Raw genomic sequence first — 23571 nt, forward strand, 5'->3', positions numbered from 1 at the left:
TATATATATATTTAGGAACAATAGGCCTATATGTTTATAAATAATTTATTACAAGCTGCTACGTTATTATATATATTCTAAATGTATTAATTATTAATCAGTCATATGTATTGTAAATAATTTTACTCTAAATATTATGAAACTCAACATTTTTTAAAACATAAGCGTTAAAATTCAACTGTTCCCACTTTGACCTGCCGCCCTCAAAATCGCTTTGCTTTTTGATCGGTTGGATAGGTAGATACTGCCCACAATAGCTAAATTAAAGAACTAAATATAAAGGAATAATTTAGTTTCTTGCGGTACAATATTAATTATTCTAGTATTTACCATCATTAAAAGGAACAACTGGCAAAGTGACGAGGTAATATGCGTTTGCCATGCTACGTCTTCTCGGATGGTACGTAAACATCCTGTAGGATAGTTGCCGAAGATCTCACAATCATTCTGTAATAAACAACTTTCATCAGTATATAATATCAAGAAGTGTTGAATATATCTTGATAGGGCAAGTGCGTTTCTAGAAATATGTCGAGCTACCGGCATCATAGCACGACAATGATCAGTGTAGTCTACATGTCTATTAGCGCGTATTGTGCATTTAGCTGAAAATTATTAAAATTAAGGTAAATATTAACATTTTTTAAATTTTGCGTGTTCTTTTATAATATTTTAAGCGAAATCAATAAGGATTTTCCCCAATTTAAAGGCATTTTTTTAATATTGTATGAAGTGCATACCATAACCTTATATGTGCTTAATACCGCGTTATGCTTAGAATGTTGCAACATTTATCTGTCTTTTCAAGAATTAAATTTTTATAATTTATCAGTCAGGCTTGACTCACCCCACTGTAGTATAAAAAGTTCTTATAAATATATTTTATATATTGCAGAGGAAAAATGGTGCGTAACTACGTGCGCAAAACCCAAAAAGGATCATCCTCAGAAGATGCCATTCGTGGTGCCTTAGAAGCGATTCAAAATAAAAAGATGTCAATTAAAAAAGCTAGTGTGATTTTTAGTATTCCGAGAACCACCTTACGATAACGATTAAAGCGTCGACAGCTCACGTTGAGTCCCGCGTGCCCACCGGTGGGCATTTGGATTTTACTTCCAGGGACCAAATTTTCATTCTAGATATTTTTTGTTAATAGTTATTTTTTTGCAGTTTATGTTGTTTGTGGATCAATACTCCTTTTGGCTGTTTTTGTAATTTTTTTGCGGTGACCCACGGGTGGGCACGTAGTCCCAGAATGCTATTTTACATTTTGGGACCAAATGCCCACACGTGGACACTTGCTTTAATGTGTTTTTTTGTTTTAGAGTTAAGCAAATATGGCTAAGAAATATCTATCGGATCGGGAGTTGGCAAAGGAGCTGGAGAATCTATCCGACGACGAGTCAAGAGATATAATAGAAGACGAAATTACCGGATTTTCAGATGATTCGCTCGTAGATAAAGATTTTATTCCTGTTGAAAGTGATCCGATAACGATTCATCCGGTAATAATTCAGATAATTCTGCCATATTATTATCCGAAGACGAAGACCTAGACGATACCGTACCTCTAGCGACTTTAACTACTAAGCAAAAATGGGATCACGTTTAAGGAGAGTCGGTCTTCCTCTTTTATCATCGATAAAATAGTTAAAGAATTCAATTGGTTCTTTCCCTGCAAAGTCTGCACTAACAGCTGGAACAACAGCAACATTCTGAGGGCTTTCACTGAAAGTCTAGCAGAATTACACAGATACTAGGGGAAGGTGTCCTAAAATGACATACTTTTTATTTAAATCTTGTTTATGCAAAAACCATTTAAGATAATTAACTCAAAATAATATACCACGTTGCTTTAAATAAACTTTATTGACAAACATAAACAAAAATATTTCAACTCTATTTAAAACTTGTAAGAAAATGCATTTTAAAAAACGTTACACTATGTCGTTTTACAAACATGTATATTGTAAAATGACACAGTCGTGGATAGACCTTATAAAATATAGTTAAAGAAAGTAAGATAATAAGGAATTAGTCTTGGCAAATCTCGCAAATAAACTTTTTGACTTTTGGAGAAACTCCAGCACATTCGCAACGTGCCCAATTGTGGCACTTCATACAACTAATCCAAGACTCCCTGGATCGAGAATTTTTGAATAGATCGATGCAATACAGGCATTCCACTTCATCCTCATAATCCTCGGCTGCAAAAGGATCTTCTTCACTTTCGCTTCGTGCAACAAAACTTGTCTCACCTGAAAGGTTATTTTTAAATTGACGAACATTTTTTCGCAATTTCTTTTCTTCCTTTAGCTTTAACTCTTCTAAATTGGGAGTAGTTGTTAAGACTCCGGTTATAGCTTGTCTGGTCTTCCTTTTTTTGGTTCCTCTTGCTACAGGCACTGGCGAAATTTCCTGTAGAGAAAACCTTTTCCTTAATGGTTGATTTTGTTTTATATTGCTTTCTGTCTATATAAAGAAAATGAACCGAGAGGTGATCACCTCTCGGTTCATTTTCTTTATCGACACTTTTGCCTTGTTTTTGTCGCATTGCTTCTTCTGTAACACCAATTACTGTTATTTCATTGCTTTTGATGGCTGTTCTGGGCGATGGGATGCTCCGTCTTCTATGGTCGGTTCTAATAATCTATTTGTTGTCTTAGCCGGCTCAAAAAACTCGTCTGGGAAAATATGTGGATTAAATGGATAAATTCCCGTATTTAAAAATGCGCTTGTGGCATTTTTAATTGTAGCTGCTTTTCCGTAAGCGGACATAAACAGTTCACCAATTTGATGTAGTGTTATTACTCTCCCTGGATGGTTTTTCAACCAAAGTGCACATTCCTGGTTATAAAATGTCTTTAGTGGACCATAGAAGCTGCCATCCAGGGGCTGCATACGATGGGTACAGTGGGCAGGAAAGCATAAAGGGATTATTCCATTTCTTCTGGCAAACGTCAAGGCATTTAATGATTTGTGGCTAGTGTGCCCATCCAGAAGTAATAAAACTTTTGAGTCGGGAGAAGCTTTAACAAAAGTCTGAAAATGCTTTAACCACAAAGCAAAGGAATCAGATGTCATCCATCCAGTCTCGTTAAATAATCCCAAAGAACCTGGAGGTAAAGCATCTAAGAGTTCCTCCTTTCTATTTTTTCCTAGGGAAAATCAAAGCAGGTGGCACAAAATTACCTACACTATTCATGCAGCAAACACATGTTACATGCTGACCTCTTTCAGCACTGGTTAATGATCCTACTTGTTTTCTTCCAGTTTTGGCAAAAATTTTTGAAGGCCTTTGCGCTGTGGACAAACCACTTTCGTCCATATTGTAAATCCGATGCACATCAATTTTTTCTTTTTTTAGGGTATTTTCCAACGTATTAAAAAATTTTTGCACTTGTGGCCTATTAAATGCCATGGCTATAGCCGCAGACTCAGCTTCAGGCTGCCTTAGAGATATTTCAGGATGTCGCATACGAAATCCTCTCAGCCACTCTCGTCCAGCGCTACGATCTTTAAATCTATTTGGAATGCCATTTTTAGTGGCAAACTCATACGCAAGTTTCTTTATATCTGTTGTTGTTATCCCGAACAATCTAGACTCAAGTAATAGTATATGCTCAACTAACTCTCTTTCTTCGTCTCCATTAAATGTGGTTGGAAACCGACCCAAAACTTTCTGACAGCCCTTAGCTCTTTTGTTTCTATCATTTGCTCTTCGCCTTAATGTGATACGCTTGGGGGACATTGAACAATTTCGATGTTTTCAGCCACCCCATTTGGCCACCTTTTACAGCGTTAATTGCACTTAGCATTGCTTGTTCATCCCACGATTGTCTAGTTGATGTTCTTTCACGTTTTCCCACCATAATGTAGCTAAAAATAAACAAAAAATACAATATTCCTTAAATTTAAATTAATTTGATGTTTGTTTGTAAAATGATATAGTATGGCATTTTACCTTCAGGCCTATCTGTGTCGTTTTACCCGCAGTAACAGATAGTTCTTTGTTAATGCAGAATAATCTTATTTCATATTAAACGACATTTCCGCGCACGTGAATCTGAAGTATACACTTACATTTAAATACTAACCCTGGTTTTACTTTAAAATCAGCACAATTTCGTAATAAAAACAGACTTTCAAAACAGCACATGCAAAATTTCTACACCGCTAAAAATAATTTTTTGAGGTTATCTTCTACATATCATAAACGTAAAACAAATAGAGTCCCCACATGATACCTATCTGGTCTTGGTTTGTGACATGCAAGCAAACTATTGATTAGTTGGCGCCAGCAGTTGGAGAATAAATACCGCTATGTAATTTTAGGACACCTTCCCCTACGTGTTGGAATGTCAGAACAGCGGTAAAAACCTTTCGGAAACTACTTCATAGATCATCCAATTTTTAATTATGAAAAAAACTATATATAATTTTTCGCCCCTAAGAAGGGTCAGTACGAACTATGTGTACCAACATTTGAAAATTCTGGATCTGAAGAAAAAGAACTGCGAAAAGAAACTTGATAAATCCCAAGTTGCCAAACATTTTGTAGTCACCTGTTATGATTTGCAACAAGTATTGCCATGTCCAAATGGTGATGTATCGGTATTCTAATGAGTAATATACCTTTAAATTGAACATATTTAATGTTACCTGTTTCGAACTGAAAAGACCAGCGTATAATGCTTTCTTTGCATGAAGGCGAAGCATTTCATGGTGCTAACGAAATGGTACCAGTGAGTTGAAATACATTCAAGACAAGGCAAATTTTTCCAACAAAGATGAGGCCTTGGATATCGTATTTTACATTGATAATGGTTGCAGAAGAACCGCATCGTCATTGCAATGTATATGTATGCTGCAATAACATTATAACGTTTCATCTATCACCCATAAATTTTTAATAAGTGATAATACAAAAACCTGTAAGCAATAAGAATAATTTTAATATTGTAATAATATGTTTTTTTTTTAATGTTATTAATTTAAATATGTATATTCTTATTAAAATTAAACACGTTTTTTAAATGGGGGTATCGCGAAATTTCTTGAGAGCGTTCACTTGGATACTACACTCCAATAAACCTTAAAGATGACATTCCTGAAAAAAAAAATCATTAAATATTAAATTCTTAAAATATTAAATTATTCGACTCGCTTAAGAAGATGAGGCTATAGCCTTAAAAATTAGATTATTGTAGTTGTCACAGAATTTTGAAATAACATGAAAATTAAAATCCCTCTAATGTAAAATTTGTACTTTTTGTTTGTGGATGAAGAATTTATGAAAAATATTTATATAGATCTCGTCTAAGATTCAAATGTCACGGATGTTATTAAAAGAATAATGAAAATTGTATTTAATTGATTACATTACATAACATGTATACTTTTCACACAAATGTATGTAATATGTACAACGTACTTTTTAGGACCATTACCTCTTTTATTGCTTGGTAAATTGTATCACAAATCTGGGACATTTACAAGGCCTTCTTTGTAGAAGATTCTATTTGAGAATAAATAAAAATAATTAATAGAATACTGATACTAAATAGAAATTGCTATTAGACTGCACTAACGAATTCAGAGTGATATAGTTTTTCCCTATTGCACTCTCCTGCACTTGGGCAAAAAAAAAACTATATTTGCGTCCTTCTGTTTTACTTTACTAGAAAGAGACAGTCAAAATACTCAGTTGTGCAAGTGACTAGAATTGCCAAGTATCAAAGAGGAAAATCATATAATAGTATTTTTTGTAACGTTTGAGTAAGAAATAAAATGATTATATCAATGATAATATCAAGGAAAACTGAAGGAAGTTCGTTTTTTTCATAATTTATCAAAAAATAAATTTTTTAGATGACTTCGGTAGTAATACATTTTACAGAGATTTAAAAAATGCAAAAATCCAATATGGCGTCCATAAGAAAAAAAAAGTTAATGATGGTTGGCCAAAGACGAAACGTCGTATTAAAAATCTTAAAACACCATCACGTATAAAAGTGGCAATGCAAGTTATTTTAAAATTGGATAAGAAATAAAACGGATTTTTCAAAATTTCATTTCTTTTTTCCTTTATTTTCGAAACTATTCGGAATATTTACTTTTTTTAACCAGCTTATGTGTTAAGCTCAAAAATTCTCAGTTTTGAGAAATTCCCCATGTTGAGGGTCAAATTTGAAACAGCCAATATAAGCCAGTTAAATACAATTTTAACAGGATTTAGGCCAAAATAAAGAAAATATACTTTAAATAACCTAATTAGAGATCCAAACATAAGCAAAATATATAAAGATTTTAACATTATTCAGAGGGTAGCTAAGAAACCGAATCCTAACGTGCTAAGGCAGGGTGCAGAAAATTATATACTTAAAATCCTTTATAAGTATTAAGAAGCATATTACATGAAATAGGTACATGGTAAATAGCTAATAGTATATGTAGGTATATCTAAGTTATTAGTAATACGAATAATAGAAATGAAATAACACTTGAATGAAAATTCAAGAAGGAACTATATAGTTTTTGTATAAAATACTAAGCTTAGTTTTGTTTCTAACCTTAATACAGCATGACCACGGTATCTGGATAAACTCTGCTGGATCATCTACTCCACAGCATCCGAATTTTTTCTGGATCTTATCGAAGGTAGTTTGATTATTAACTGTTCCGACATCATAAATCGCCAATAATTCTATAAGGGTTAAATTCAGCGCCTCTCTTGGAATTGTGGCGCTAAGGTGTAAGGTTTTATTACTAAAATCCAACTTATAGTATGTCCCAATATTATCTCCCGTGAAAAGTAAGATGATGGCGATTATCTGGAGCACTACAAACTATTAGTATTATGTAAAATATGATGATTTAACTATAACCAAAAACAAGCACATTTTCCCCCATTTCGATTGATACTTACCCATAACATATATTTAAAGTTACTACTAGTCCTTAATAGTAAAGCGAATACCACACTGCACAACCCCAAGAAGCCAGCTGGTATAGCAAAGAATGTTGGGTCTATTTTAATCTCCATGAAATAAGTGTATATCGCTATCTTTCTTATAAAAGACCATATCGCTAGAGATATTAAACTGATTCCAAGTACCTAAAAATGAAAAAATAATTATTGCTAGAACAGATGAATATTAATGGTAAAACATGTCTCTTAAGGGGATATATCATAAATTGTTTTTCTTTCACAGATGTACTATAGTAATTTGTTACACTTTTAGTCAGAAGGAATAAATGCAAAATATTAAAGCAAATTTCCCAACCTACAACTGTCAGCTATACTAACTTTTAAAAAGAAATCACATAATTATGTGGTATGATGTTAATTGCCAATCTATCTAAAGCTCACTTTAAAACATAATTTGTTTTTAAATTGTAAACATGCTTTGAAAAAATAAGAAAAACCTAACTGCACCACTATATTTGAAACATTTTAAATATTGTAATTTTCACAGCCGCGAATATACCAGCTATTTTCGCGCATTCGGAAATCGTCTCGTCCGTTGCCTAGAACCCAGAGGTGCGACAAGGATAGAGTGACGGTATCATACCTCGCGACATCTCAGGACAAACTTGAACGGTTGGAACAATGATCTACCTAATTTAACTTCAAGGTGAAACGAGATCTAGAATCATAGAGAAGTGAAGAATCACTAGAAGAGTCCTCATAGATGTCACACCATTCCCCTCTACAGAAGATGTCTTCATTACATTTCAGGGAAAAAAACATAACAATTAACTATTTCGATCTAAAGATCGAAAGCAGGCATAAGCCCCGTTCTCTTTTGCTATAATTGTCTGCGATATATGGCCATCCAGAAAATGCAAGTGGAAGCAATAAAAGGTGCCAGATAGGCATCGAAGACCACAAAGAGGAATTTCTAAAGAATCGTACAACTTGTGTGTATTTTACGCAAACTGTACTAATACACAGAACCACCGATAGGAATTGTCTCATAGTACGAAGCTCAAGGCTGATTCCCTGAAACTTACAGAACAAAACACAATCTAATTAAATTCAAACAATTTTAAGGTGACCACACGAATTTTCCTTTCAACAAAAAGTACAAGAAGACTTCATAACTATGAACCAAAGAAGCATGCACTTAATCGCGAGGAAAAATTAAAGTCCATTATACTCTGAAATGACGTCTAAGATAAAAAAGAGAAGGTTCGCAACTACAGGCTACAGCAAACTTACAGTCGATTTCACAGACATATTAAGAACCTCAACCCTAAATAATGTACCAATCCAGATTTTGAAACCAAACTAGGTGCTTACAAGAACCACCCTTACAGAGAAAGTAAAGAAGCTAGTGTTGAATAAAGTAACACAAGCAGAAAGCTTAGAAATGGAAACAGCACAAGACTAAACCCTCACCTTTCGTAAAAGAAGGGAAGACCAGGAGCTCCAGACGCTGAAAAACACCCAAAGAATGCCCACCAATAATATCCTAGTTATAATCCAGTAGCATTACCAGTAGCATTACCAAAGCATTAGAAACAAGTACCCAGAAACTATCTAATTGGGCCATGTGGGCAAATTAACATGTAACTCACTGGCTGAATACTCCACCAAGACAAGAGGCCATAGTATTCAGAAGAAGAAATAGAAGAAGAAGAAAATCCGCTTAATATATTGCGAGTCCTTGCCGCTAGGAGGCCAGTTCAAGTCTGAATATTGCCGCGACTTTTAAATCGATATGAACAGTAGAAAATAACTACAGTGTAAATAAATATTTTTAGTAAAGGTCTTCGACCTTGTTAGCAAAAGTTACTTTTCGTATTATTTTATTTAATAGGGGTTTATAATTAAACCTCTATACTATAAAATTTATCAATTTGCAGATGACACCACATTGCACCTTGCACAAGTGAGTCGAGTCTCTTATGGGGCTATTGTATAGGAGGTTATTTTTTGAGATTAATTCCTGTTGTAAAAGCGCTTACTTAATATAAATATGGTGCTGAGTGGAGAATTCATGACTTTATATGTTTAATATCATGTCGATTTTCTCTCTTTACTTCTAGAATTTAGTAATATTTATTGTAAAAAAACCAAAAAAAAAATTTTCTTTAAACTCTATGTTTATAAAAGGGGAGAAAAAATATCAATAAACTCTTTAATCATTTTAGTTATAATTAAATTTTTTTTCAAATGGGCATAATCTAAAATTACTCTTGTCCAAATCTCAACAACATTTTTTCGTATATAATGGAACGATGTTTTACGCCTTGACACCATTTCCCATAGGAGAGCTGGCAAATTGAAAAATAAAATTGGAAAAATATCTTTAGAAGTATCATAGAACCCAGATAAATAGTTTGATTATGAATATTAACACTAAAGATATAAATTCGTCAATGAATGCCTCTAATTTATTATAGCAAAGAATATAACTTAAATAAAGTAGAAAGTAAGTTCTTTTTAGTACCACAAAGAAAAAGCCTCTAAGAATTTTAATTCTTCTTATGTTTAGAATGGGATATTCTATTCTGCTAGGATCTTTGCTCACGTCTACTTACTGTAATAAATATAGAATGAGCGTAAAGCAGCAGCAGCTCCAACGATACTCCAGGCGTAAATTTTTGCCTTTTTGACCTCACTTGGTGGCTTTTTATACTCATGTTTTCACTGCAGTTTTCGGACTTCAAAGGCCGACAGCAAACGCATTTACAGAATAACGATTGTGGGTCTGTTATGCGAATTTTTGGCTTACTGAAGCTGTTGTTCTGCATGAAGATCGGATATGCGGGATACATTTTTGTTGAAAATGTTTATTTTAGAGACGCAAATTAGTATTTATTATTATTGTTTAACACATGACAAGAGATAGTAGGGTCGTTCAGAAATATACATTTTTTATACATTTCTTATAAAGCTATTTTTTTTCTACTTATTCAACGAAGACAATCAACATTTCTGGCCATGACATTGTCTTTGTTGGTCAGCATTATTTTTCTCCTAGTTCCCGTTCTTTTATATTCCTTAATAATCTGTTGACAATATAAACGTCAATATAAATGTCCTTGTCTCATGTCTACAGATATTTAATTATCAAGCATTTTGTTCATAATAAGTATATACTTGATATGATGAGAGTCATTATTTATGTTTTAAAGGCATTTGATGTAATTTTTATGTCTTTTAGGTATTTAAAATAACTCACTATTCTGTTTCTTATCGCGTCTTTTTCTCAGTAAGGTTGGCGATCCATATGGCCAACATTATCGCTGAATACAGCAGCTCTAAAAATCTCAGTCGAAGTGCACCCAGATTACCTTCTAATGTCTTTCAACCAGGAGTTCTGGCGTCTTCCAACAGATCTTCTCTTCCCTTAATATTCCCTTTAAATACAATAATAAATGTAATTTTGCCTTTTTATTCTTCCCTTAGAATAATGAAAGACTAGAATTAGTAAACGACAACTTTGTTTGAGTTCAACATATGCTCAGGGGGAAGGGGGGTGTTTTGTTTACAAACATATTTACCAATTCTCTGTTGTGAAGTTGACACACATTTTCAAAAGGTGAAATTTTCAGCTATATATTAACACATATAATAATGGTAATTTAATTTATTGGTGTGAGATTTTGCATTAAGATTAGAAAGTAAAAATAGATATAACATTTAACATTCTTATTCCTAAAACTTTCTTTTCATAAATAAATACCGATACTGTCAAAACATCATATCAAAGGAGAACCGTCATCATACACCTAGAATAGGATAGAAATTAACCTAAATTAAAATAATGAGAAATCTATAATAATTATAAAAAATAATTAATTTCTATAAAAATGTTTTTTATTAGCTAGGTACAGTTACTCTAATGAAGTACGTTAAAAAACGCATTAAAAGTTCATAAACGGTAATATTATTGATAATTTAAAGCATAATCTATTAATAATAAATATTTATCTTGTAAATATGTTTTGACGACGTCACTGGTAAATCCCTTGTATCGGTGGAATTAACAATACCATCGAGCGGCATTGTGAGGTTATTGTCTTTTATGAATATTTACTTCTTTATAGAGTATCTTATCATATTTTATATAAGAAAATGCTTCATATGTTATTAAAGAGAAGCAGTAGTATTGTTTTGTGTTCTGGGTATTATTTTTGCTATTTCTATTTCAATGCTAATTCTAGCTTTTCAATGTTCTAAGATTCTTCTTAATACTACTTCGTTTGTAATTCGGTGAATCCATGAAATACGAAGCATACGGCGATATACACATCTCGGCTCAAAAGCCTCGATTTTTCTCTCGAAAAATAATACACTAAACTTATAGCACCTCACCATGCGCATTCTGAGCTCCAAGTTCAAGTCAAGACTGGCGAAGAACTGCTTCATTCTGGTGAAAAATTAACCTGGTTTTGGAAGTTTTCATGTGTAGTCCGAATCGTTCGCTGTTGTGTAATCTGGTTCATAATTTTTTGCAAGTTTGATCTACTAGGATCACGATGTCGTCTGCGTATCTTATATTTGTAATAACTGTATTTAAATTTCCCCTATTTAGTCTTACCACTGCAATGTGGCTTCAGTAAAGGCTTACGTGTATCTGCAAGGAAAATGCGCTCTTTATCATTCCTAAAAAAATTTTCGGACAACATATTTTTTTAGAATTATGTAAGGCTATACAGGAAATTGCATCGAAAAGCAATAAAAGCCGTAAAAGATATTTATTATAATAACAGGCTGGCTAATTCTGGTAACGTTGCTAAAGAAACATGGGCTATTGTTAACGACTTAATAAATAAGCCTTCTTCGACTAACACTATCCCTCTTCACCTGAGAATCTTAACGATTACTTTGTAAACGTGGTTAAAAACCCAATGAATACTATAATACCTTCTCATTATCCACTTTAATATTTCTCTAATAAAAACTTACATAGTTTCTTTTTTACCCCTGTACTAATAACAGAGCTTCAAAGTACAATAAATGAAATAAGAAACAAATTATCATCTGGTACAGATGGTCTTACTCTAAAAATGTTCTCAAATCTGCCTGATAACACCTTAAACCATCTGAGAAACCTAATTAACAAATCATTTCAAAATGGGGTCTTTCCTAACTGCCTTAAGACTGCAATAATTATTCCCTTGCATAAAGGAGGAGATAAAGAGCAAGCTTCAAATTATCGTCCATCACTCTCCTTCCAACATTATCGAAGATCATAGAAAGACTGGTTAAAAAAAGGCTATTATCATTCTTGTTTAAATATAAAATACTAACTCCCCCATCAATTTGACTTCTTAAGTAATAAATGCACTAATGATGCTATGTTCTCCCTTTTTAACAGTGTTAACAACTCCAGTATAAACAATCATCATTCAACAGCAACTATTTTCTGTGATTTCTCCAAGGCTGATTGTGTAAACATACTATCTTGATCAACAAATTACAGCACTATGGGTTCAGAGGAATGCCTCTCGAATGGTTTAAGTCCTATCTTAGCTACAGAAGCTTGTAAAGGTTGATATGACTATGTCATCTAGCAGACCAATAGAATGTGGGGTACCTCAAGGTTCAGTTCTGGGCCCAATTCTGTTTCTGCTGTTTATTAATGATATGGCTCATCTTTACATTAGCGGCAAAATTTGTCTCTTTGCCGATGATACTAGCTTTACATGGAGCAATCCGGATGTTGCGGCACTTTATGCAACTATTGCTAAAGACCTTATCAACATTAAATCGTGGTGCGATTCGAATCTTCTCTGCTTAAACATCTCAAAAACTAAAGTTTTCTCTTATAAAGGTACTATCCAACCCTTCGTACTTAGCAACACCAGCTTGGATGTTGTTGAATCTGTGAAATTTTTGGGACTTGACAGCTCTTTGAAGTAGGAATTACATATCGATGTTTTATCTAAAAAATTAAGTTCAGCCTGTTTTGCCATAAGATCAGTTTTCAGGGAATTAAATCTTTCGTCATCAAGAACAGTGTATTATGCTCTGTTTGAGTCCCATCTTCGTTACGCCCTTCCATTCTGGGGCACATGCTGTGTGACTCACTTTGAGCGCATTTTTAAACTACAAAGGAGAGCGGTTGGCTATTTACTAGAACTTGATAGTCGAGCTCACTGCCAAGAAATGTTTAAAAGATTTAAAATATTAACTCTTCCATCTTTATTCATTCTTGAATCTATTAGTTTGGTTCGCAAGCATATATCAGAAATTAGCCCATCTCGTAATTATATTATTAATAATAATAATAATAATAATAATAATAATAAACAAAATTTATTACTTTTTATAAACAAGTACAAAATACAATATAAAAATTTAGAATTTCACAATGTCTATGAAAAATAAAAGGCCGTGTTACGTCAGTATTCTGGTACGCAGACCAGATACTGTTTAGGCGCTCTCTAAAAAAATGTAAAAAATATAACATTAAAAAAATTTGCTCTACAACCAGTACCGATATTTCAAATTACAGATCATAACAGTTGAAACTTAAAAATACAAAAACACATTCAGCGACATCACACAAAAAATGAAAATCAAAATAAAAGACCAACTCTATTTACTGACGTAAAGACAGAATGTCTCTAGCTTTTCTTTGAAAAGTAGAACAGGCCTGAATGAACCCAGAATTCAAACTGGAAGCCAAATTATATGAAAAACTTCGTTTAAAAAGTTCTTTTCTGTGTCGAGGAATAGTAAGAAGATGTAAATTGCGTAAGTTACGATTATTGTTGTTAATTCTAAAATCAGCTCTATCATACAAGTATTGGGGAGATTTTATTACCTTGTAGCCCAACGAAATGAAGTGTAGTTTTCTGCGGTTGTACATATTAAGCCAGGCGATGTCTATAAGCTTATGAGAGATCCGATTTCTGCGGCGTATCCCAAAAATAAGGCGAAGGCACACATTTTGTACTTTCTGAATTCTACGAGAATCAAACTGATCCAAACCTGGGCCATATACTGTATCACAGTGGTTAAAGTTGGATAGCACTAAGGCGTCACATAGATGTTTTTTTAATTTTTGATTTAAAAATTTTCTTTGATTATAAATAAGTTTAAGAGCACCATAGGCTTTTCGGAGCTTTTCTGTGACATGCTCATGAAACCGAAGATCCGAGTCAATAACAAGTCCCAATGATTTGGACATGTTAGTTAATGGAATGGTGACGTTGTTAATTTGTATATTAAGCTCGTTGCTAACTCTCAATCTATTATTTTTATCTTCTCCGAATACATTAACGGATGATTTTGAAGGGTTTATCTTTAGATCGTGACACGTTGAGATTTCTATTATACTTTTTAAATCCAAATTTATATTTCTATTGGCAATTTCTGTATTATTTGGGTGAAAGTGAAGATAGACTTGGGTGTCGCCCGCATACAAATAGTAGCTACAAAATTTTAAATGGTCTTTAAATCGACATGTATAAATTGTGTACAACAATGGCCCTAGTATACTTCCCTGAGGAGCACCTACTAATAAAGGTGCTGAGTTAGATTTTATACTATTTAAAACGATCTGCTGGCTGCGATTACCCATAAATGATTGGGTGATCTCTTGGAAATCCTATATAACTTAAAATTGATAAAAAAATCCTATGATTAATTAAGTCGAATGCCTTTGTGTAGTCACGTAAAATTAAAGCAGTAAACTCCCCTTGATCCCACGCTCGGAAAATGTCATCTGTCACGTCAGCCATAGCCGTAGCACAGCTATATCCTTGACGAAACCCTGATTGTTTGAGTGACAAAATTTCATGACTGTTCAAAAATACTCGAGCTTGATTATTTGCAACTTTTTCGAGAATTTTGGAAAGAACGGAAATAATGCTTATTGATCGGAGATCTTTAAGTTCTTTTGGTTAGGCTATTTTGGCCAAGACTAAGGCGTGTTTCCACATATTTGGAAATACTGAATTTTTCAAACATTCGTTTATTATGTGAAGCACAAAGGGGACAATAAATGGACAAGTCTGAATTAATATAATATTAAGCCCATCACAACCATAAGCTTTACTTTTTATGGAAAGAATAATTTTTAATAACTCGATTTCGGTTATTTCTTGCAATTGAAAAGCATGTTCAAAATTTTTAACTAAATTATTATCATAAAACTGCAGCAGATTCTGATTTGCTTGATACGGATTAGTACAGTTCGAGGTAAAAAAAATATTTATTAAGATTACATCACATAATTCTGAAGGAATGTTCTTTTGTCTATTCTTAACAACATTAAGTTTTTTCAGTTCTGCCCAGGTTTCCCTACTCGATAAATTGGAATTAAATTTTGTTCGTAAAACATTTGTTCTCATTACGAATCGCTGCTGTCGTAGAATTGCGCAATTGCTTATATTATTGCACTTCGAAACGCAGAGCATGATCTTTATGTGCCAATCCCAAGGTCAGAATTAATAAAAAGCTAGCTCTATTCGTTACGGAGCTAAAAAAATGCATATCATCTGCCTTTAGAAATTAAATCATTGGCATCTTTTCCTCGATTTCGTAATGCTTTGAAATCATATTTACTGGCAAATTTTTTGACAATAAAGCATATTTGACTGATTGATTGAGTAAACCTGTGCTACGACTGTCACGCCTTTCTTGTCAAACCCGGCTGTTAATAACCAAATGCTTTACGATAGTCAATGAGACAAGCGTATACATAAATGTTCATATTCCTACAACTTTATGTTAGCACGTGCAGGGAAAAGAGAGTTTCTCGAGTGCCGAGTCCGAAATCCAAATTGAGTAGTAATTATTTATTCTTCGTACTTTTTATAAATGCGTATATGAATTATTTCTAGGAATACTTTGAGGACGTGGGAAATCACGCTAATTATGTGATAGTCATTACACTTAGAGGAGCTTGGGTTTTATGGAACCGCCACGAAGGTAGACTTGAGCCATTCGGAAGGGATTTTTCCTGAATGTATGGTGTTGAATAATTTAAGTTGAAGCTCTAAGCTTTTGCGTTTATCAGATCCTGTAGCTTTTCTGTTTTCTGAATTTTTATTCCGTGGATGACTTTGGTATTTATAATACTATATCACTTCTCTATCTGATCATCAACCTTCGTGGGATACTCTGGATGATCTTCGAACAGTTCCTCTACGTCATATGATACTTACATCTTGTTAATTTTTTTTTGATCCCATTTATGATCTCATTATTCGCATTTCTAAGAATTCCCAGCTGCTTTTTTCTCTTCATTCATCATCATCTTGGCTATTTTGCCGTATTGTGTACGTTGAAGAAATCATGTTTTTGCTGCAGTAACTTAATTTCCAGGTATTCCTCGGACACATAGAATTCCTTTGCACACTTCTACACTTCCTCGTCACGGTCCTGTTTATCTCCTTATGCACTATCATGTTCATTCACATCTTACTGATCATTGGGCGATGTACAGGGTGTCTCATTTTGGGTACTTTTGTGGGATATCTCCGTTATTTTTAAAGATAGAGAGTTGCGGTTTTCGCAACACTGTTCTACTTTTTCGTAAAACTAAAGATACTGTTAACAAAATTTTCATAGCCCTTTTATTTTTTAAGATACAGGGCATTATTGAATTTTTTGCATTTTGGGATCCCCGTCGTATTTCCGTTATTTTTACAGTTTTTGTAAAAGTAAACTCATTCTCATAGATTTTTTTTCATAGAATCTAGTGGTATAGATATATTTTTTTTTGATTAATAGTTTTTGAGTTATAACCCAAACTTATATTTTTTAAGTTCATAAAATTGGTCTTTTCTTTTACCTTTCCAAAAATATATAACAGTATGGACTTATTTTCAAAAATACGCAAATAACTAAGAATTTTCTAAATTAAATGCATAATTTAATAGTAGGCCATGAATAACAATAATAGACAAATAAAAAGTTACAAATTAATAACGACGAATGGGGAATTGCATCATTCTTATTTTTCTTGTAATAAAGAAACAAATATATAAGTTTAATAAACATTATAAGAAAACAACTATATAACAAAACAATATTTTTACAAGAGATGTTCAAAATGACCACCATCTTCTCTAAAACAAAATTGGCACATTTTTGTAACCCTTTGAAAAGCATGCAAAATAATAATTTGTCTCCTTCTCAGATTTTGAAATGGTAAATGAATTGCGTCTTGAAGTTCTATGAGATTATTGCATTGTCTATTATACACTTGATCTTGTATATACCTCCATAAAATTATTTATTTATTAACGGTATCCACCAATTTTACAAAAATAAAATAATACAAAAGATACTAATATTAATTCAACTTAAGCTTGATAATAGTAATAGTAATTACATAAATTAACATGTTAATTTAATAAAAATCAATTTAATTGTCACTTTTTTATTTCTTGTTATAAATAGCCATGGCCCCCCATTAAATTATGAATTTGATCATTTAAATTTAGAAAATTGTAATTTTTTGCGTATTTTTAAAAATAAGTCCATACTGTTATATATTTTTAAAAAGGTAAAAAAAAGCGAATATTATGAACTATAAATATACAGGGTGTTCCATTAAGGAAAACATAAGTTTGGGTTATAACTTAGAAACTATTGATCAAAAAAAAAATATATCTACACCACTGGATTCTACGGAAAAAAATCTATAAGAATGAATTTTTACTTTTACAAAAACTTTAAAGATAACGGAGATACGTCGGGGATCCCAAAATGCAAAAACTTAAAAAATGCTCTGTATCTTAAAAAATAAAAGGGCTATGAAAATTTTGTTAACAGCATCTTTAGTTTTACGAAAAAGTAGCATGGTGTCGCGAAAACCGCAACTGTCTATCTCTAAAAATAACGAAGATATCCCGCAAAAGTACCCAAAATGGGACACCCTGTACGTCCTGTTTAGTGCATAGTAAGTTTTCAAAAAAGAGAGTCATTTGTGTAACGATGGTTGAAGACCGTCGTTTTTCGGAATGTTCGTTTAAGTAAAGTTGGCCTTTTAATGAAGTCATATCCCTGATGACACTTGAGAAATTCTCTTTCCCGTTAATTTTGACTTTCTTCAACCTATAAAAGTAATCTTTATTAAATTTAAAGACCATAAAAAAAACATTTTCTGTAGGGACAGTGCATTCCTGAGAAGCCTAAAAACAACTATTCATCATCAAACAGTAAAGACCTCGCTATTTGTCAACCTCATGCTAAATCATTGAAATCTCAATGCAAAGTCTCCAGATGTCACCTCAATTTGTCCTCGACCAGTCCTAAACTTCCAGAGTAATTCATGGTTGACCGTATCAAAATGCTTTAGAAAAATCAGTACAAACATGTATGTATAAACCATTTAGATTAACCGATTAAAAAACCAAACGGTTTTGGACCAATTAAACTGGACTGATTTATACCAACTATAGGAGAAAGACAGGAATAGGAGAAATGATAAAGTGGGTCATATATTTGTTACTTTAACGAATGGATGCCTATACTATATAGAATATGATGCCCAACCTCATAAAAGTTGAGGCCTACATTGCTTCTGCCAGCATTCAGCTTAAAAATTGTTCTTCCAGATTGACCTCCAAAGTGTTATTAGGTTTGATGGGAGAGTCTAAGTGCCGGCTTAGAATCTGAAGAACTTACTTGCGTGTATTTATATTCAGATCTACTTATTTGGTCAGTAGTTTATATGCTGATAATACCAATTCCAATGAATTCGGATCGATATAGAAATGGACTAGTGATGCATACGACTCTTCTCGGTCAAAAAATAAGGTTGTGTTATTCGAACTCGATAAAAAGGTCGCGAAGGATGCTTTAGAGTTACATTAAAGAATACCTTTAGACATTTTAGATTAAGTATAATTATACAACAAAGCAAAGATCATGTTAATTATAGTCTATTATTATCTTATTAATTAAATACTAAAAAAGAATAAAAAAATAAACAAATGAGTTTTCCGATTTGATAAAACCCATATTGGCATCATTTAAATCAAATCTATACTTTATCAAAAATAAATTATGACTTTTGGTATAATGATTGCTTAATTATTAAAAATTTCCAATTCTTACCACAATAATACTCTCATTGAAAACTAATAGAAATTCTGCAGTCGTGTACTTTGCTGCATATTTATGAGGTGTTACTGGTTTGTAATCCATTGCTCACCGATTGACCCACTGTACCTGATTCTTTCTGCAACAAAATATTATACAGGGAGTTTTAATAATTTTAATAAAAGTATAAATACACCTAAAATTCTCTTCACTTTAAGAGAAAAAAATTAGCGTTTTCATTATACCGTAAAATTTGTTTATAAAATCAAACTAAGCACAAGATTTTTACATATTAATGGATTTTTTTTTTGACGTTAAAGAAGTTTAAACCAGTGGTGTCTGCAACCGGGGATTTAACTAATCATTTTTGGGAATATATCATGTACGCCATTGCTTTTTTTTGGTATGAAAATCTTTTTATTGTTATAAGTAGCCCCTACGTTTGAAAGTCATATCGCATTTAATTAATAGTGTTTATTTGTCAGATGGAAAAAGTTAAAAATTACTTACCAATAAATTGTAATGCTGAAATTTTTTTTTTGTAAATCAGGTGCGTATCATTTTATGTGGATTGACATAACTATGTGGTGAAAGTATAAAGTTTTTTCTATACTTTTATTTAATCAAATTAAAAATCATTAATTTTTTTAACCAATGGCGTAGACGTTCCGATGTCATAGCGTATTTAAATTTTTTTAAAAAATTTTCCAGATTGATAGATTTTTACTCAACCAATAATTTGTATTGTTTTTTGGTTTTTTTGTCAGTGGCGTACCATTTTTATTAATTCATATTACTACCTCGACGCCGCAATAGTAGCATTCAAATTCAAAATATTTTTAATTGTCAAAACAAACTCGTATATTCTTGTTAACAAAGGTTCATAGAGTACTATAACTAAAATTAATATATTACAAAATATTACACAAAAGAGTATAAAGCTAAAAATGGCTAGTCATAAAAAAACAGTAAAACAAACATCAGAGTAAAGGCTCATAAAATTTACACTTGTACCATAAAGCATTTACAATTTAAGCTAATTATAATATGTGCAAATAAAATACTAGTAATGTAAATATGTAAGTTGCAAACCTATACTAAATTAAGCTAAAATCTTCCAGCAAAATACTTTGTAAGGCTATAGTGGCCCTTATTTAACAAAAAAGCGTTGATAGAGTGTAAATGTCAAAGTGGTGTTACTTTGTCGTATCGATAACGAAAAACCTTTTTACTATTGTATACCACTGATTTTTTTATTTGTTTAGTTCTAGGGATAGGGAATCTAACATAGAAGGAATGCCGAGTATTATAACCTGCATCCGCCCTAGTAAGCATAATGTTATGCTTCTTAAAAATAAGGCATAAAGTAAGAATTTTGTGTGTAAGAAATAAGTGACAAGTCTCTCGAAAACCAACTTTAAATAAATATAGAATTGGCTTTTTTTGTCAAATAAAAATCTTATTAAAGAGGTACTGGTGCTACACTCCAAAAACAAATACCGTAGCAAAAATGAGACTTGATTAAGTATAGAAAAATATGAAGCTCTGGCAACTGAACTGTTTAATTTTCAGATTTTAAATCAGAATTAATATATAATCCACAAAATTTGCATACATTAAGAGTCTATAATATAGACTAGATAATTAAACAAAAGACACATAATTTAAGGCACATTTTAATTTTACCTTTTATAAATGTATTTGAATCGTTGCTTCAAGCTGTCATGGATAGTAGTAAATGGTAGTATCGTCTGCAAAGGTGATCAAATTACCTTATAAAATAAAATATGAGGCGAATCATTAACATAGATCAAGAATCGGAGAGGTCCCAACACTGAATCTTGGAGTACTCCTATGTTAGTTTTAAATTCATTGAAGCTTTGACCCTGAAAGTTAAGAGTCTGCGCTATTTCTATCAAATATGACCGGAACCACTCCAAGCCAAATCCAAATGCCTCTAATTTACTTAGCAGTATTCTGTGGTTGACACAGTCAAAGGCTTGTGACAAGTCACAGAATAATGCGGCAGTACAGTCCCTATTGTTAAACCCAAAATATATCTTTCCAAAAAATGAGACATAGCATGTAAATCGCTTTGAGATCTCTGAAAGTCAGCAGTTTGACTTAGCAAAAATTAAAAAATCCTATTTTTGATAAGCTTTTCCACTAATTTTTAACAGTGTAGGTAAAACAAGTCGAAAGCTCGAAGGATTATTTGTATCTCCACCTTTGTACCAAGGAATAATATAAGCTTTCATTAAGCAAGAAGGGAAGGAACCAGTCAAAAATGAAGAATTAATAGCTTCCACCAATACCTCCAAAGCTGTTTCAGGCAAAGCCAAAAGCACTCTCAATAACACACCATCATAGCTAGAAGAATTTATAATTTTTAGTTGTGCCAGTAATTCTTGAACTTCTAATGTAGTGTAACTGGTGTAAAAAAGAACGCATCCGGAGCAAGTGAGTGGCCCAGGTATTCCAGAAAATCCACTTCAACAATGCGAGTATCATAATTGTAATTATTTGCAACATTGAAATAGAAGACATTCATCTGGCTAGCATCAAGGTGTGAAGTCAGAGGTGATTTGGTTTTGCCTCTCAATTTGTTAACTATTCTCAGAGATTCTTTTGATTTATTGGATTAATGGATGGAAAACTGAAACAATAACTCCTGAAATAAAAACTTAGAGCTATCAGTTTATCTTGTAAATATTGTTCTGTCATAATTAAGGAACTACTATGAATTATTCTTAATCTATCAAATCTAGCTACTACTACATAATTTGAACTATAAAATGGTTCAAGGGCTCGTAGCCAATGCTCAACCAGAGTCACAATACCAGGAAAGTTAAGTGATTCTAAAAATATAAATCATTCATCAGTCATGGATCATACATACTAAATGTCTAAAAGAGTGGTAACTATGGTGGTATTGTTATTACCTTCTGTGAACAAAAATTTGTTTGTGATTCACTTAACAAACTTTTATCAGGTAAGTCCACCATTACGCATAATTGAATTCGTGCAATTTAAAGACTTCCGTTTAATTTTTTATGCAGTAATATGGGACATTGCTACATAAAAAGATACAAGCTGGCAGGCTGATGCTCTAGTGAGCCAAAAACCAAGTTCCCTAAAGTCATTTACAATTACCCTAATCGACAATTTTGTTTCGTAACCGTAAGAATACTTTAATGGTTTTCTTTTACTAGCTGCGTCCACGTCCAGAAACCATAGCGCATTTAAAACCTATTTTTTACTTTTTTTATTTTTAGATTGTCAAATCTTTACTCAAAAATGAATCATATTTTTTTAATATTAGGCGCACCATTTTTATTGATTTACATGATTATAAGGACGCCACTGAAAATAAACAATGTTATTTTTAACAAAAACAAACATTTGCTATGCTTGCGTATATTTAATTTTTAGGGATAAAATCATTATTTTTCTTTCACCAGAGGCGTTCTCAGATAAAAATAGTCGAGAGAACCATCTTCACTGACCAATTAGTCTTCAAGTTTAAATTAGTGGCGCACCATGTTATCAAAATATTTAAAGTGGCCTCAATGAAAATATGATATAATATGAGATATTTGCCGATAATTTAACTATACCTATAATGGTCTTTTTTTTTAAGTAGTGCCGTAAATATCATTTTTCAAAAAATAGTGCACAAAAAATGTTTTGAAAAAATAAACTCCTTACAGAAAAACTTATTTCAAATCAAGTAATTTTAACAAATAAATTTAAAAATAAATTGATACTATAAATATCTTTTGCTTAATAACTGACTGAAATATATATTAATAAAGAAAACACACTTAAGGAAACCTGAAAATAGTATGTTCTGATCACAAGTCTTATTGTCCTTAATCTTATTTCACATCCCCAGCATATTTTTACATACATGACAACTATCACTTCTAAAGCATATTTTTCAATTTATAATTACCTGAAACCACTGGCTATCATAACAGTTTACAATAATCAATATACATGCTGTTAAAAAAACTTACTTTTTATGAAGCTTTATCTCCGGACTTGCAAATCGTCACAACATTTTTATTCAATAATAAAACCAATACACTGTCAATTATTATCTATACAAGATAATAATTTTGCGTTATCTTTAAAATATTTTAACCTATACCCGGTATATTGTTGACTAGCGTCACAGCCGGATTGATTCAAAGTAAACATATTGTTATTATCGATACCTTCCTTATTCGATAAACGTTTGCGATATTGAAGGACTTTATTTAGTCAACAAACGCAACGTGTGCATTATGTGATCAGGAATTTGTAATAAACGCTTTGTTTTATATAATAAAAATTGCTATATATATATTTTTTCACGGTCGAATGCCTCATCTTAATTGTGTTCCTCTTTAAATGATTTTTTTTTACAGAACTTGAATACTTTTCGCATCATATAACAAAACCGCTTACTCGGACATCCATGACGAGTTCAGCTAATTTCACCTATCATCTCTCACATTGTTGACATATGTTTCTAACAGTATAATTTAGACTTCTTTTTGCTCTGG

General features: G+C 32.2%; 1 protein-coding gene across 3 annotated transcripts; it reads right to left on the bottom strand.

Annotated features, from left to right (window-relative positions):
• Nucleotides 1-31: 31 nt before the first annotated feature.
• On the bottom strand, nt 32-23206 carry LOC126741410 (uncharacterized). 3 transcript variants are annotated; one of them, XM_050447813.1, is made up of 6 exons: nt 23041-23206; nt 19037-19160; nt 6929-7117; nt 6573-6848; nt 331-447; nt 32-270 (listed from the first exon to the last, which is right to left on the bottom strand). In XM_050447813.1, exons 2-6 carry the CDS (start codon nt 19124-19126, stop codon nt 175-177), a joined length of 768 nt encoding a protein of 255 aa, XP_050303770.1. In that variant the 5' UTR covers nt 19127-19160; nt 23041-23206; the 3' UTR covers nt 32-174. The 3 variants fall into 3 exon arrangements, with proteins under 3 accessions (XP_050303770.1, XP_050303771.1, XP_050303769.1); XM_050447814.1 differs by having other exon boundaries at nt 22977-23192; XM_050447812.1 differs by lacking the exons at nt 19037-19160; nt 23041-23206 and adding an exon at nt 9550-9836.
• Nucleotides 23207-23571: the final 365 nt, after the last annotated feature.

The sequence above is a fragment of the Anthonomus grandis genome, chromosome 10 (genome assembly GCF_022605725.1).
Source record: "Anthonomus grandis grandis chromosome 10, icAntGran1.3, whole genome shotgun sequence".
Taxonomy (NCBI): Eukaryota; Metazoa; Arthropoda; class Insecta; order Coleoptera; family Curculionidae; genus Anthonomus; species Anthonomus grandis.